This window comes from Toxotes jaculatrix, chromosome 3, assembly GCF_017976425.1.
Source record: "Toxotes jaculatrix isolate fToxJac2 chromosome 3, fToxJac2.pri, whole genome shotgun sequence".
In the NCBI taxonomy this organism is placed as follows: domain Eukaryota; kingdom Metazoa; phylum Chordata; class Actinopteri; family Toxotidae; genus Toxotes; species Toxotes jaculatrix.
Window position 1 is genome coordinate 21,227,160 of NC_054396.1, and position 17,017 is coordinate 21,244,176.

General features: G+C 42.2%; 2 protein-coding genes across 2 annotated transcripts; one reads left to right on the top strand and one right to left on the bottom strand.

The window, feature by feature from the left end:
• The first annotated feature begins 5,941 nt into the window (after positions 1–5,941).
• slc32a1 (solute carrier family 32 member 1) lies at positions 5,942–8,689 on the top strand. Its single transcript, XM_041033959.1, has 2 exons — positions 5,942–6,334; positions 7,502–8,689. The coding sequence occupies exons 1-2, from the start codon at positions 5,942–5,944 to the stop codon at positions 8,687–8,689; spliced, it is 1,581 nt and encodes a 526-aa protein (XP_040889893.1).
• Positions 8,690–11,583: 2,894 nt separating this feature from the next.
• On the bottom strand, positions 11,584–16,760 carry aurka (aurora kinase A). Its single transcript, XM_041033960.1, has 9 exons — positions 16,269–16,760; positions 15,761–15,826; positions 14,626–14,971; positions 14,479–14,521; positions 14,180–14,371; positions 13,380–13,518; positions 13,045–13,193; positions 12,731–12,905; positions 11,584–12,365 (listed from the first exon to the last, which is right to left on the bottom strand). The coding sequence occupies exons 2-9, from the start codon at positions 15,821–15,823 to the stop codon at positions 12,183–12,185; spliced, it is 1,290 nt and encodes a 429-aa protein (XP_040889894.1). The 5' UTR covers positions 15,824–15,826; positions 16,269–16,760; the 3' UTR covers positions 11,584–12,182.
• Positions 16,761–17,017: the final 257 nt, after the last annotated feature.

The following is a 17,017-nucleotide window of genomic DNA, read 5'->3' on the forward strand; positions in this document are numbered from 1 at the left end:
TATTTAATTCCACGTGGCCTGAGGCAAGTATCAGATGGACACCAGATACCCTCCATCATCTGCAGAATTTCAACATAAAAGAAAAAAAAAACATGCATGTCAAGGTTTGTATTTGTTGATGACTGAGATTTTTTTTTTACTGGCAGAGAGTGAAAAATCGATGGCATAGCTTTGTGCCAGCCCCGGGCTGTGCAGGTCCCCGCGGAGTGTCTCCGTTTATTGTGCTCAAAAAAAGGCAATTACAATGTTAATGTGTCGCAGCAGGAGCGTGAACCCGGGAAGAGGACGTGAAAGGTTGATGGAGAGGGCCGAGTCACCGTGGGTTAACAGCAAAACGGCGTCTGGGGAGCGTTTCATATCAAACGCACAGGGAGGCAGAGAGGAATAAACTCACATATAGGTACAGTTTAGATTCTATATGAGATAGATAGATAGATAGATAGATAGATAGATAGATAGAGAGAGAGAGAGAGAGAGAGAGAGAGAGAGAGAGAGAGAGAGAGAGAGAGAGAGAGACAGACAGACAGACAGACAGATAGATAGATAGATAGATAGATAGAGTAGAAGTATTTCTCATGCTATTTATCACTGTTGTGTCCTCAGACAGAAGCCATCATGCAGGACTAATACAAACCCCTCTCTGAGGAAGTCTCTCGGGAGCCCATAATAAGCCATTAAACAGGCGCATTAGGAGTAATGAAAAGGCTCTTAGTGGTTTACCACTGTGGGCCACCTGGATTTCTCTCTCTCTCTCTCTCTCTCTCTCCGTGGAGGTGGGTGGCGGCCGTGATTTGCCTGATGGCTCGGCTGCAGCTCCGTCGTGAGGGGAGATAAAACAGTGGAGATACATATGATGGCGTTTGCATGTGTCACAGCCTATTTTCAGATCTCATTTCCATCCACGATACTCTTTGCTCAACTCTCAATTGAATATGTATTTTTAAGTGCAAGTTTTGCGTCTGGTTCGCTATTAACAGTTTTTATATTATTATAAAGGATTGGGTTTGGGTAGAAATAGAAGTGGTGGAGCTTCTAGGGAGTGATACAGTAAAATTACACCATTCAAGTTGCCCCAGATATTTCTGGAGGCACTAATAGCTGACTTAGGAAACCACCCCTCTGTAGGCGATCTGATGAGTTGATTGTTGGAATTATTTCTGTTTAGCGTATGTTGAAAAGTCTCGGGATTTACAGGCACATCTACCCCAAAGTTGAATTTACTGTACATCTGTTATTTCTGTGATATTGGCTCTTTGGCTTTTAGTGTGTGGCTTTAATACCAGTCTTTCCTCAGTTTCCTCAGTCTTCCTCAGTTTTGCCCAAAATCACACAGTCAAATCATCTGAGGGACACCTGAGAAACTGCAGCCGCCGATGAAGGCCACGAGATTTGGCTGAAAACTTAAGGAACGCCAGGTTAGTAACTCAAGACTCTAAACTCGCTAGACTCGTCACGAAAGAACTAATAAAAAATAAAAAAAAAGATGAATGTGCTTTTAGTAATAATAATAGTAATAGAATTTTTTGTTTATAATAGGTTTTCCCTTTAAAGAGGCTGGACACAAACACCCACGCGCTGTCCGTGGTGCTGAAAATCACGAACAGGCTCTGAAATGTTCCACGCAGACGGCTCATAATCTAGTCCATAACGCAGACAGCGAGCTACCTGTGATTGTGATGCAAATGTTAATGGACTCTGAGGTCTTCTGATTAGCCTGATGTGGGCTAATTTCCCTCCTCTACGGTCCCCAGAGAGCCAGGAGAGCCTTTCCACTGTCCCTTATTAATCGAAGAGGGTTGGGTGGTATTTTCTACCTCGCTGGGCTGGCAGATAGACACAACAGACAGGCAATCATGGGTTAAATGACAGCTGATGCAACAGAGGATTAATGCTCCTGCTATCAGACATGCGTTCTTCAGGCATGTGAGATCCCTTTAGCTATAAAATCTCTCTCTCAGAATGCGTGAGCTTAGTTTGCAGCGCTTCTCTCCCTTAAATATTCTCTTATCGTGGCTCAATCTGGGTCGTGCGTCAAACGATTCATATAACACTCTCCCTCTCATACACACTCAGACACGCACACACACCCGCCTCGTTATTACCTTGCCTCACTAAAAACATTTAATGGATGAGGTAATGATAGCCTACAATGAAAGGCATTGTAGACCTGCATAATTGCGGTCAACGATGCCATGGAAACATAAAGCCCAGTTTATCCTGCCTGGTACAGTCTAATATAAATCTTTGACTGTTATTTCAGTAGCTTTAAAATATCAAAAGGGTTTTTTTTCCCAAAATGTTTTTATTATTATTTCTATACAATATAGTTCCCCTTATGATATTCGAAGTTCGTCGAGTTCTATATTTGTTAGGATCGGTTCTCAAAATGCTCTCTTTTTCCAGGAGGAAAAATTCCCGATAATCGCGAAAATAAGGCTTTTATTTTTGTGATTCGAGGAAAAGATGAGGGGTTGGCGTCGGCGGAGGAGAGGCGAGGAGAAGGGGGGGTTACATGAAGGCGGAGAACCTTGTGCCAGCTCACCCATGTGTGTAATGTGAAAAAGGAGAGCCGGAGGGGGGGTTGAAATACTGTGGAAGGGAGGGAAGGAGGGAAAATGTGCGTTGGGGGTGGGTGCACTGAAGGAAATGAATCTGAGGACACACTGAGATCCCAATGCCATTTTGGATTCGGCTTTCTGTGTCTTCTCCTCCTTTTGTCGGTTGGTCGAACATGCAGAGTGTTAAACCCAGACGCAGATAAAGAGCTTTGATGGGTCATATCTGTATGACACAGACGAGGATCCCCCCGGGACGCGGTACCCTGAACCCCCCCCCCCTCGCCAGTGACTCAGGAAGGGTGATAAACTGCGAAAATCACTTTCCCTGTCTTTGCAGATAAAGGATAAGCACAGAGCTCCCACACAGAGATACCATGCGCAGAAGCTTTGATGGCGTGAGCTGTGAACAAACGTGCAAAATTATTAATTAAATAATAAGTATTGCGAGTTGTATATTGTCACCTTTGTGCACGGAGAAGTCTGAAACCTCCAAACGTGTGAATTCCGCCAGTATAAGACACCTTTCCCCCCCCCACAACAAATAAAGGCCGAAGAGGCCTTTCACGAGGACCTTTAAGAGATGTGTTGTCCTCGTGCACAGGACCACGTGCGTGTGTGAGATTCATCAGGCCTAAATCTTATAGTACAGCCAACCTGAATACCTACACGTTTATGACAAACAAAATCATTTCTATTATTGTTACTGTAATTATTATTGATCTTATTATTATGATTATCTGTACAGCAGGTCGGGAAAAGGTCTGCAGCCTCTGTAACCTGCTGGCTGGTGGTGTCAGGGCTGCTCTTTTCATCTTGCAGCACACTCCATCAGACAGCGCAGAGCGCAGATCAGAGGAGGGCTGCAGCTCGCTGATAACAGCCTCTGTCATTAACTCTTTCATTCGGGGAAGCGGCCATTTTCACTCCCACCACTGAACATTAAATAAATAAATAAAAACCCACACACGCGCAAGATGCACGAAGCAGGAGCGCGTCAGTGTGAGCGATTATTGTATTATTATTCAAGTGCCGTGATTGAAATCTAACAGAGATGCACAGGCCCGATTTCAGCTCGGCCTATACGCTCCATCGGAACCTGCCGGTGAAATCCCTGCATCATGGTGCAGCCAGGTTTCATCCTGAATTTAGCTTCAGATTATTACATTTAAAAAAGGAACAATGAAGAAAGTGAATCTTTTCTCTGTCTGGACTGAAGGACGAATTGCTCACTTAAATCTTAATTGGCACCAAAGGGGTTAAGTTTTCGACTTTTAAAAGTCAGGAATTTAAAATAATATTTCCTTTCTTTATATATATTTTTTTGTTTAATAAAACAGCATAGACAGGTCTATTCGTGGTGTTGATGACCACTTTATCCTCCTTTAAATCTATGGCACAGATGAGCCCTAGGCCTCTCACACTGATCTGAGTGATACACTGACAGCACAACAGACTGCTGTTCGTGGTTTCTGTTCGTCATACGATGATCATGAGTTGGAGATGACAGTTTACTCTTCAGCATCACTCTCCTTCACATCTTACTATTGAATAAACTAGGCTGACAGCATTTAATAGGATTTTTTAAATCTCAATTGCAACGTAAATAGCCTGAGTGTATACAGCCACAGACCGTGTTACAGTAAACTCTGTGTTGGTTCAGGCTGCTTTAGACTAGGCCGCGGCTTTGTCTCATGGTGGTGAACTCTGATACCGCAGCCTGAGGAAACACTGAACATGGTGGACACAAAGTACTACTGACAAGGCAATGTCAACAAACTGTTTACAGCACTTTGGGCCTCGGTTAGTAAAATCACTTCATGAAAACAAAAAAGTTTCACTGCAATTAAAGCGTATTACGATGTTTTTGTAAACTGAGTCAAGAATTAAATGTAACAATGGAGAGAGAAAAAGTAAGAGCGCAGCGTTAAATAGTGCTTCAGTCTGTTTTTTTTTTTTTTTGTAGTTGTTTTTTGTTTGTTTGTTTGTTTAATTATTTGTTTGATTGAAAAAAAAATCTAATATATAATTCCAAAGAATGAAAATAGATGCATTAGAAATTCTCACTGCAAACCAAATCAGGATGTCATTTCACAAGAGTCAATACATATTCTCTGTCAACATTTCTTTTCAAACAGGCTTTCCATGATTTTTCTTTTTTTTTTTTTCGTATCATATAGACGACATTTTTTTTTCTCAACGGAAACACCGCCCCGGCTCAGACTTGTCACATCATCTTCACAGACGCAGTCACTGAATGAATGAATGAGCATCCTGAATGAAGACTTCAGCTTGAAAACGCAGTCAGTGAAATGAAAGTAGATCAAATTTTACATTTCAAGTTATAAAACAATACTAGTAATAAGAGGCTACATTTTGCAAATTCAAATTTATGCGGTCTCCAGCTCTAAATCTTACCATAATTTAGCAAAAACAAAATGCACGATTTTTTTTCCTCATTACCAACAAACCCAACACGTTTTTTTTTATCCATGTAATCCCAGAAAGAACTTGTGTTACTACTTTGATGCTCCACGTCCTCTTCTCTTTAAAAAGAAATGGAAATAGCGCAACAGTTGATTTAAAAAAAAATCCTAGTTTAAATGTATGTTCTGATCCAAGGAGTTTGGATTTTCGGCGAATTCCAGCCTCCTTTTATACGCGTAAAGTTATGCAAGATTTGAGGCCCCCGGAATGTCATTGGATGTTGGGATGAGGTATTATAGATTATGGGTTTGGAAAGGGATGGTGGGGGTACTGCAAGCACCTCCCCTAGAAATGCAGCAAATCTCTCCCGTTTTCTCCTGGTGGGGCACTGGGAGGGCTGGAGACGTGCTTTGCATTGGCAGGCTGATGAGGACACGTGTCTCCTCCCTGCCTTCCCCCCCTCCAGGGCTCCACGGTACCGCATTGGCATCAGTAAAGGCACCTGAAAACCGACAACTAACTCCTGGAAATGCTGCCTGCCACCTTATAACCCAAAAGACAACGATATAATAGGCCTTACATAAACCTGTGGCTGGCCCCTTTGTCGTGCGTAAAGCTTTTGCGCACACCGCTGAACTGCCTCAGAGACTGAATAGGTGCGCTACTCGTCGAGTATCATCAGAGCGCAGTGCCAAGATGCAGAAACGGAGCAGCGACGTCTGAAGGTGACATGAACCTGGGGATAATCAAGAGCAGCAGGCGCACACTGAACCAGAAGTGGAGATAGCAACTGAAACCATCGGTGTCTTGAAACGAAACTTGCGCTTTTTTTCCTCGTGGCTTTATCTAATGCAGAGAATCAAGAGCTGCAACCCAAAGTAGGCTCAAAATTTTACTGACCGAAGGAGAAGAACACTAATTAAGCTGCAGACGGTTGCGAGTCGGGAGAGGAACAAAAAATGGCGACGTTAATCAGAAGCAAGCTTTCTAATAAACTGACAAATGCAGCCACGGCTGTGTCCAACAAATCCCAGGCGAAGGTGAGTGGCATGTTCGCCAGGATGGGTTTCCAGGCCGCCACCGACGAGGAGGCTCTGGGCTTCGCCGCCTGTGACGACCTGGACTACGACCACCGGCAAGGCATGCAGATGGACATTTTGTCATCCGATGAGATGGGAGGAGAGGGGAGCGGAGACGGAGGTGTGCTGGAGGGGGACAGCCACTACCAGAGGGACGGCACCGGTCCACCGCAGTCAGCCTCAAAGGACGGAGGTCCGACGAACGAGTTGAGTGAAGTAAGACCAAAAATCACCGCTTGGGAGGCGGGCTGGAACGTCACGAATGCAATCCAGGTAAAGACGTACTTCATGGATTATAAACTGGCGGTTCCGGTTCTCGGTTCTAATTGGCTGAGTCGCTTCAAGAGCAGCTGTGAAATTCGAGATACACGCACACCTGCAACACCATAAAAGGTTCACTGAAATATTCATACACGAAACAAAAATCACCAGACTCTGTCCCCTCTGGAGCAACTTTGTCAAGTTATTATTTTTAATAATGGCAATATAAGTTTGTCTGATTAAATATTCAGACTAATTACTTTTAGTTAGAGAAATATAAGCTGTGTTGAAAAACCAACTCGTTCTACACTACGTGGTGTTGTTCACAATTTCATGCATTTTTATCGGAGCAATGCAGAGATTTTTTTTAAAGCAGCTAAGACAGCAGGATGCGCTGAAAAAGGGGAGGTGGTTGGTGCCATGTGCCCCCCTCCCTCAACACACACACACACACACACACACACACACACACACTCTTTGTCTGTAAAGTGATGTCTAGTGTCACCGATGCACCTCCCTGATAACTGTTCACCTATGATATTCCGCATGACTCTGGATAAATAGATAGCCAAAGCTTTCACACACACACACACACACACACACACACACAGACACACACACACACACACACACACACAAAGGCTAAATGCACCTAAATTAAATGCAACTAAAAAATAGATGCTATGCAAGGAAATGGACAAAGAGATAAATGATTATATGACATATTAAAACAAAAATAAAATATATATATATGGATATATACAGCTACACACAGAGAACCATGTGTGCGCGCAGCTAAAAGATATGAGCAGAGACCCCAGAGAGGAGTACGCGTGTGAAGGCTATGCGACAAAAATCCCTAAACATTGCCCTTTTCGCGGTCACGGCAATTACCGTGACGTCAGAGTGTGTCTCCGCCGGCTCGTGGTGACGTCAGAGGCGGGCGGATGCGCTCAAAGCGAAGTGGAAAACCCACGACATGAAAAAACGGGAGTGACATCCATTGAAGAGTCAGCTCGACCAAAGCCCCACGGCCCACGTTACATATGAGCTGGATCATTCAAACTATAAAGAAAACAAAACAGAAAAATTATATGTTCAGAACGACATTAATGATTAATACTTAATGACCAATTCACTCATTCACAATGTGTTTTTCCCTCTTTTTTATGTCCCCAGGGGATGTTTGTTCTCGGGTTGCCCTACGCCATCCTGCACGGAGGATACCTCGGACTCTTTCTCATTATTTTCGCCGCCGTAGTGTGCTGTTACACGGGGAAAATCCTCATTTCCTGTCTGTACGAGGAGGACGAAGACGGGCAGCTCGTCCGTGTGAGGGACTCCTATGTGGACATTGCCAACGCCTGCTGCGCGCCCAGATTCCCGTCTTTAGGTGGCCATATCGTGAATGTAGCCCAAATCATAGAGTTGGTGATGACTTGCATCCTGTATGTGGTGGTCAGTGGTAATCTCATGTACAACAGCTTCCCCAACATGCCAATTTCCCAGAAGTCGTGGGCCATCATCGCCACCGCCGCTCTTCTCCCCTGCGCCTTCCTCAAGAACCTGAAAGCCGTCTCCAAGTTCAGCTTGCTGTGCACGCTGGCCCACTTTGTCATCAACATCCTGGTCATAGCCTACTGCCTCTCCAGAGCGAGGGACTGGGCCTGGGATAAGGTCAAGTTTTACATCGATGTCAAGAAGTTCCCCATCTCCATTGGGATTATCGTGTTCAGCTACACCTCGCAGATCTTCCTGCCGTCTCTGGAGGGAAACATGCAGAAACCGAGCGAGTTCCACTGCATGATGAACTGGACTCACATCGCTGCCTGCATCCTCAAGGGCCTGTTCGCCCTGGTGGCCTACTTGACCTGGGCTGACGAAACCAAGGAGGTCATCACAGACAACCTGCCCCCGACCATCCGAGCTGTCGTCAACATCTTCCTTGTGGCCAAAGCTTTGCTGTCGTATCCGCTGCCGTTTTTCGCTGCCGTCGAGGTATTAGAGAAAACGTTTTTCCAGGACGGGGGACGTGCGTACTTTCCAGACTGCTACGGAGGCGATGGACGCCTAAAATCCTGGGGACTCACTCTCCGATGTAGCCTTGTTGTGTTCACCTTGCTCATGGCGATCTATGTGCCACATTTCGCGCTCCTCATGGGTCTCACTGGCAGCCTGACAGGTGCAGGCCTGTGCTTTCTGCTTCCCAGTCTCTTCCACCTCAAGCTTTTATGGAGAAAGCTGCTATGGCACCAGGTTTTCTTTGATGTCGCCATCTTTGTAATAGGAGGTATATGCAGCATATCTGGTTTCATCCACTCAATGGAGGGGCTCATAGAGGCTTTCAGATATAACATAGAAGAATAGACGCAAGAGTCATTGCTGGAACTAGATGTTAACTGCAAATCCCCATTTAGTGGAAAAAAATAATAATAAATAAAAAATAAAACACGACTTCCCCGCAAACGCAGCCCCTCTGCTTAATTCATGCGTAAAAAGCGCGCACAGACATTTTCGCACCCATACAGTCTTGCACCAATTCAGAAAAGATGCGCGCATACACACACACACACACACACACACACACAAAGTCGGTGGCAGTGAGGGAATCTAATGCATCCACAACACACTATATGGACAATACATGTTGTATAAATATGCGAACAAAAGTACATATACATATTTTCCAGTGGAGTGAACGTTTACAATATTGACCTTAAACAAAAATTGCAAAAAGGGCAAGTTCGTCTTTTCGTCGCTCTTGTGGTGCTTCCCCACATGAGACTTCACTTCATGTAACGCTCGAGTTTGTGATGGACATGGACATTAGACGGCATAATGTGATTTACTGATGATTAAGATAAGTTTATTTTAAAAAGACACAAGAGAAATTTTAGAAAAAAAATGCCACTTTCTTCTAGGTAATTTGCATTATGATTTATGGGCAGTGAATGTGGTATTAAATCCAGAAAAGCAAGGCGGAAACGTAACGCAATGGCAATAACCAGCAGTAGAAACACATGAATGCGTTTAGAAATATTTAAAAGAAAAGCGAAGTTTCGTTAAGACATGAGGAAATTGGACCTTCCCCGCGCAGTTTAAAACACTGGAAATGCAAAATATCGCATACTACACAGCAGCTATACAAACTATGCATTGAATGTATGATATTTCAGACACACAAAAATACAATGAAACTACTAAGTGGAAATTTAAAACTAAACAAAAAAAAAAATCCGATTCTTCTGCGTGAAAGTGTTAATGTGTTGATATTTTCTTCCCCCAAATATCTGACATCTACTTTATTAACCTTTCATTCGGCAATAACAAAATGTACACCTGAAATACACACTGTGGTAAAACATCCAACCCCCACATCCTGGCCCAAATTTCAGATAGATGGGGACCCCAAATTGAAATCCTGCACACTCAAATTTAGACAGCTCTTTTCGTTGCGTTAAAAAAAAAATATAAATACAAATGGCCTGTTCTGAAATTAATTTGAAAGTCTCCTGTCTGGGAAAATTCGGTGTCTGAAAATCTTTTTTTTTTTTTTTTTTTTTTTTTAAAAGAGATCATTAAAGAGGAAAATGTGCATACAGACATTTTTCATTCTGTGCAATCCAATGGGTCCTGTGGAAATGTTATAAAACCGTATGTGTAGTGTGTTATTGTGGTTTCAAAAAGATGGAATGTATATCTCAAAGTCGTTATCATATATCGTGAAATTAATATTAAAGAATAAAGAAATAAGTGAAATTATATTGTAAAAATGTGTGTGGTTTTACGTAAAACGAAAAACGGTCAGAACATGTATTTTTTTTTCTCTATAATAAAAGACAGAAAATATGGAGAAAATAGTCGCATCCATACGTTTTTTTTTTAAAATCTATGTTAAAGTTAATTGACTCCGTATAAAGGCTGCAGAGGCCTAGCTGCTTTACAAAAAAAAAAAAGAAATCATACTATGTATGCGTCTCGGTGTTTGTATGAGAGGTTGGTGGGGGGTCGATACAGGTCTATTTTATCTGTCAAATCAGAATCCTATTACAGTTCTATCGCATTTTTTCTAGACCTTCACATTCTCGGGGTTTTGTCGGTGGAAAAATTCAAAGCATGCATGTTTTCCACCGGACATCACATTCCTGCATGCTCAAATGAAGAGCATTTCGCCAGATTTTCAGCTGCAGGCATGCATCGGGCCTTATGGTCGACCTGCTCATTCACTGTGTTGATTTTCTGCTCAGACAACATCTGGACAAACCGTTTATTCTCTGACAGGGCTAATCTCCAGCTGCTGAAGCAATCAAGCCACCTGGTGCATGTGAACGCACGGATTTACGGAGGCCAAGGGACAGTTCACATGCAGCGAAAACTGCAGGAAAAGGTGGTCACGACATTAACATACGAATACACGAGCTAAATGAAAATGCATACTCAAAGTTAGGTCAGCGTCTTAAACCACGAGGCTATAACACAGAATTTAGCTCATCCGATACGCAAAACACAGCAGGTTTACACCTGAAATCCTGTAGCCATTTTCCTCAGGGAGTGTATCACTCCAGTCATTTTCTCAACCATCAACCATTAAAAGCCAGCCAACTATGGATCGACAGCATTGAAAACAGCATTGCATGAAAGAAAAATACGAGTTAAAATAAATTTTGTCATTAACAAACAAATCTTAAGACGAATTTCCTCCCATAATCATCTCCGAGGTAGCTTCACTGAACATTATCATGCCTGGGGGGCCTCCTAGCGGACAGAAGAGAAACTGCTTCAACACAGAGAAAATACAACGCACAGATTGTCTGGACAATCCGACCATGCAGATAACTATTTAATAATCCAAATAATTCCATTCACTTTTGAACCAAGTATTCGTCTCGTAGTCATTATTATTACCTCAGTAGTAACACCTGGCCTCTGAAGCACGAGCTTAAGAAATGCTTTTTGAGTGTTTATTTCATAGATTTCTTTTATATTAACGTATCATCAGTGGGCACGGTCAACATTTTAGACGGTTGCAGGTTTTATTCTGCAGAGTTATCCGGATAACTCAGTAAGTCAGGTTTGGCTTTTTAAACAGGTCCCACCGCTTTTAATTTATACATAGTAATTTCAACAAATTAATTTATCTTATCTTTTTATCTTACTTAAAATTGCAGAAAAATGAATGAGAAGGTAACGTTAACATACCAGACCTACTAAAAAATAGAAATACTAGCTTATTTACATTTAAACATTTTATTGAAGCAGGAATTCACTATGCTTAACAGATTTATTAACAGTGGCATTAATACTCTCCGAAGTCTGTAACAGGTTCTCAGTTCAGCTATAGTTGTATACCGGCGCCCTCTGCCGAAGAAGCTTGATAAAACACACACTACTCAGAAGTTGATGCGAGAATCTCACACTGAACATTTAGTGCAAACTTGTTTACCAAGTACTCGATTAACTGAGAGGTTGAAATGCACAGAAGACAAACTAAATCGCTTTCACTATCAACGACATATACTGCTTAACTCCCAAGTGACATAATCCATGAAAGATAATTTATTTTTTTATTTCAAGTAACGGCATTTCAGAAAAGTTCAATAAAATTTTCATAATTATACAAAAACAGTGAAATATTTACAGGCAATAGATTGCCATTAGTAAGACAAGGAAACGCAAAAAGATAAGATGATAAAAGAAATGATAACCAAGTGGCTCAAAATACCTGCAGACAAAAAACATCCACATGGAGTGATTTGGTAGTCAACGTCGAAGTACAAGCGGATTCTAATCAGCTGCACACTGGTGTTCATCTTCCTCATCAGCCAGTGACTCTGACCCCAATGCACCAGTACAATGAGTCTCATTGGCTGAGCTCTTCATTGTTCATGGTTGTGGGCTTCTTGGTTGAGCACTGGACCACCCAGGGGTGTGACAGGACACCCTCAATGGGCAGTCTGTGCATGGGGTTGTGCTTCAACAGCCTGGCAACCAAGTCTTTGGCTCCAGCGCTGATATTGGCCTGTGCGGGGTAAGTGTATTCCACCTGGACAAGAAAGACAGCAAATTAAGTTTTAGAGGTACAGAAAACTGAATGACAAAACTCTGAAGATGTTACCACGGGCGCTGGGAAGGGTTTCAAAAAGAAAACAACAGGTACAGTGTTTTGTCGTGCTGTTGATTACAATGCATTGAAGAACGAATCACTCAGATTCCACAGAAAACGAACAGGACCAAACACTGCTCTTCAGTGGGACGACACTGCCGCTCACTTTGGACAAGGCAATGCCACTGCAGTTTCAATGTGACTATTCTTTCAAAACTGCATAGTGAAGACTCATTTGATTGCATTCAAAAGTTGATAAAACAATATATGCCAGTTGCTGAGGTGTCTAGCTAACTTTGTCTTACCCTTGATATCCTGCGGTAGGTCTCCTCATGACTTTTTGCTTCAAAGGGGGGTTTTCCAACCAGGAACTCGTAGCAGAGAACACCCAAGCTCCACAGATCCACTTTTTCATCATGAGTTTTTCCCTCAATCATCTCCGGAGGCAAGTAGTCCAGTGTTCCACACAGGGTGGACCTCCTGAGCAAGGAGAGTGATTGATAACGTAAGGCACTTTGTCATTAGTTTGCGGACAGTGAAGCCAAATAATACAGATACAATACTTAATAAAAACATCAAAACCAAAAGGTGCCATTTGTACAAAGGCATACATGCATACCTGGAGGAGGGTGTGTGAACAGACCAGCCAAAATCTGCAATCTTCAGCTCCCCATTGGCCCCCAGTAACAAGTTCTCTGGTTTGATGTCCCTATGAATCACCTTCTTGGAGTGGCAGTAGTTGAGGGCATCTGCCAGCTCCATGATGTACTAGTACAGTACATAAGGGATAAATCACAGTAAATACAACCTTCGTCTTTGACATCATCCTAATAGATGTTTGTGGATTACTTTCACTAAATAAAACTATGAAGGCATGTAAGATGATAAACATCAATGGCTCATTTAATGGCAAAGTATACATTTTACAAAAAGGTCTTAAATTGGCAGACTTACAGTGGCACTCCTGTCCTCAGGAAAACTTCCACACCGCTGCAGTTCACTGTATAGTTCTCCCCTGGGTGCAAACTCAAGGATGAGATACACGCGAGATGTGTCATGGAAGTAGCCATAAAGACGCAAAATATTGGGATGCCTGCAAGACACCAATGCAGAGGAGCATTCTGAGAGATTGTGTTGAAATGTCCAGCCAAGGTTTTCAAAAGAGCAAACACTTGGAGAACCGAACAAACATTTGCAATAGATAATGCCTCAGCAGATGTTTTATAGACAAGGTCCACATTCTGATTTTGCTCCAAGGATTTTATCAGATGTGAAACATGAACTAAGCATGATTTTGATGGCAAAGGAATTGTCCAGTTGCTATGCAGAATGCGACACACCAACACAGTCAAATGGAGCTCAACTACTGTACACAATTGATAGTGAGTAGCTTTACGCATAAAACACCTGTTAAACACAAGTTTCAAGTATGATTCACATCTACTGAAGCTGCATTGAACTGGGGAACCCATTCATCCAAGACTTCTTTTTTGTCTTTAAAAGATGAGTTAGCTGTTATCTTTTAATTGACCACTTCAAACTATGCGACACCAATTTATCATCAAGTAAAACCTGTTTAATTTGGTTTGACTTGACAATGACGCAGGAAGCAGTGCAAAGCTAGCAGCAGAGGCAGTCACACCTTTAAAATTATGTAATTTGGTGGACCACAGTATCAAACAACCTCTGAGTGGCCCAGCTAGTGTGAAGGCTTGGGTTTGGCATACTATTGCACAGTCTGAATGACACCTTACCTGAGGTGAGACTGGATCTCAACTTCTCTCCTCAGCTGGTGCTCGACTCCGGCCTTCTCCAGCTGCTTCTTGAAGAGCACCTTCAGGGCCAAGATGAACTTACTTTGTCGTTCTCTGGCCAGGTAGACATTGCCAAATTTACCTTTTCCTAAAGGACGGCCAATGTCAAAATTTTCCAGATTCCATCGCTTCCTGTGTGAGCAGAAATGTGTGTAGTTACAGACAACAACCACAACAAAATCTGCAATCTTACAAAAGATATGAAAAAAAGTATACTGAATCATACTTAGCAGACATACTTTGAAGCAGAAGCATTTGTAGAATCATTCTTGACTAGTTTGTCTAACAAAACGGGAAAAAAAAGATATGTTAGAATCCAAAAAAAAAAAAAACCCACCACACACACATACACTTGATTGGTTTGTCCAATTTTACATTATGCTTACCCTGTGGCTTCTCCAGCTTTGCTGATTCTGATGGCGGTTTGGTCGGCTCTGGGTTCGCTTTAGGCACAATTGTCTTTAGCTGGTTTTGCTGGGAACCAGGTTTGGGCTGTGGTGCAGGATTTACATTCTGAGTAGCGGGGTTCACATTCTGATCAGAGGGTTGTGTGGACTTGGCAGCAACAGAGACATGAGATACTGGTTTCTGATTGCTCACAGGCCGCTGGATTCGCTGAGGTCCATTTGACACACCCAGGACGCGAGGATGCTGAGTTGGTGTAACTACAGCCTTCTGAATCACATGTGACTGTTGTGACACAGGAATCCGCTTTGGTCCTTCACCACTCAACTACAATCAAAGGAAATCGCCAAATACGTAAACCGGCTTTTAAAGGTTTTTTTGATCTGAGGAAGCACAACACCTCCATATTTTTTTTGCATTAGCTAGGTCCTTCTCTTGTTGAGTAAGACTCAGTGGATTTCTACATTGACAACTAGTTACCTTAACTCTGTTATTGTTGTGTTAATCTCCTCAGTTTCTTAAGTTCAAGCATGTTATATTAATATTCTTGGCTGTATGCCTGATATTCTGCCTGTTGGCTGTGTGATTGCTTCACAGTCATACAGTCAAAAGACTTTCACAGTCATACAGTCAAAAGCACGATGGAAAACTGTAAGTGACGGTATAATCTGTAATAATTCATTATTCTTACTACATCACATTTTTTCAGCAATTCATAGAAGTCTATGACTCCAGTTTTATGCTGATTTAAATTCCACAAAAAAAGAACTGAAGCACAATCCACAGCCAAAGCCACAATCACATAGAGATACATTTTATAACAATACAAGTACCTGCTTGGGTCTTTTTTTTTTTAAGAAACTAAATTTATTTTCTTTCAAAACTTTAAGACCTGCAGATGTCATGTCTCAAAGTTGTGTGCCTGATGTTTACAATTTACATGTAAAGTGCCCAGAGGCTCTGTGTTATTTGCACCATAACAAACTGAAGCTGAAAGCTTAACACGTTCACATTAATATTTATGAGGATAAAGGTCAGAAGAGTGACCCCACGATCTGTGACAACAGTGACTTTAAGATTTTTCAGTTTTCTGACCAAGATAGTAATGTGCATTACCTTCACCTCGGGCCTTTGAAGTTTCATGTCCTTTGTCAGCTTGAGTCTGGCAGAGGAGTCCATTTTCTGGGTAAAAGGAAAGTTGAGTTTAATTTTGAACCAAACAAATCACAGACAGGTGATGTTAAGCAAGGACTAAAACACGTCTGAAGCAATCACAATAAAATTCAGTTCATTTAACAATTTTAGCCCCTTCTTATAGGCTCTGGCTAAATAGCTTCACTGCTAAAACAGATTAGCATTACGCTGTCACCACAAAAAAAATGTTAATGCTACGTATAGAAGCTGCTCCCTTGTGCTTATGAATTTGTGATATTAAAAGAACAACTTAAAGATTAACGGTACACCATATAATACAGAGATTAAACGTTAACCATTATCCTTGCGTGGCTATCGTGCCTCACGTTTATGAACGTTAACGTTAGTCGGCCGCTAACGTTAGCTGAGTGACCACAGCTAACCAACACACCTCGCACAACAATCGCATTAAAGAACTAACAGGACTTACCGGAATATATTATTGCACAAGGACCGAGAGTAACCACCGTCCGATAGTCAATCCAGAATTTAAACGAGCTGAAAGCAGCTCTCAAGCAGGTAACGTTACCCTAGCTAGCTAGCAGCTACGTCGGCCAGTTGACGAGAGCTGATGTTTGTGGCTACATACGTACGAAATTAATATCCACGTTGATATTACTTCTCTAACCAAGCTATCGCACGGCCAAGTCTTTTAGCAGGAGCTCCGAATTTGTAAAAAGGGTGATTATAGATAAAAAAAAAACGAATAGAGACCAACTACACAGACGGCTTTAACACATCCCCTGCACACTGCTTGTTTAATTTCAAACGTCCCTCTGTTCAAAACCTTTAAACAAACTACGGTCTCTGATTGGCTAAGGGAAATGCTCTGTATTCGCTCCCCATTGGCTGTGGACAAGCTCTACCAATGGGCGTATCTTGACGTCACAAGCCTCCAAAACAGCAGAGGGCAGAAGCCAGATAGATATATGGATAAATGGATCGATTTTATTGATCCATAAGGAAAATTAAAACCAACTAAAAGCAAGTCATGCCCACCTTTAAGAAAATCCTCCCTTCACTATAATGTTTAGTTTTTATTGATAATGTTTTAGGCTGTTTTTGACTCAACTGCGTAGTTTGTGGTGCGGGGGAACCGGGCAGTTTGCATGTTCTCCTTGTGCCTGCGAGGGTTCTCTCCGGGTACTCCGGCTTCCTCCCACAATCCCAAAAACATGT

Bases quoted from the DNA above. Each gene is read 5' to 3' on its own strand.
- aurka (XM_041033960.1), bottom strand. From the start codon at position 15,823: ATGGACTCCTCTGCCAGACTCAAGCTGACAAAGGACATGAAACTTCAA. The intron at 14,972-15,760 runs GTAATGCACATT...CTTTGATTGTAG, and splicing joins TTCAAAGGCCCGAGGTGAAG to TTGAGTGGTGAAGGACCAAA. The intron at 12,366-12,730 runs GTAAGACAAAGT...TTTCTTGTCCAG, and splicing joins CCTACCGCAGGATATCAAGG to GTGGAATACACTTACCCCGC.
- slc32a1 (XM_041033959.1), top strand. From the start codon at position 5,942: ATGGCGACGTTAATCAGAAGCAAGCTTTCTAATAAACTGACAAATGCA. The intron at 6,335-7,501 runs GTAAAGACGTAC...TTATGTCCCCAG, and splicing joins ACGTCACGAATGCAATCCAG to GGGATGTTTGTTCTCGGGTT.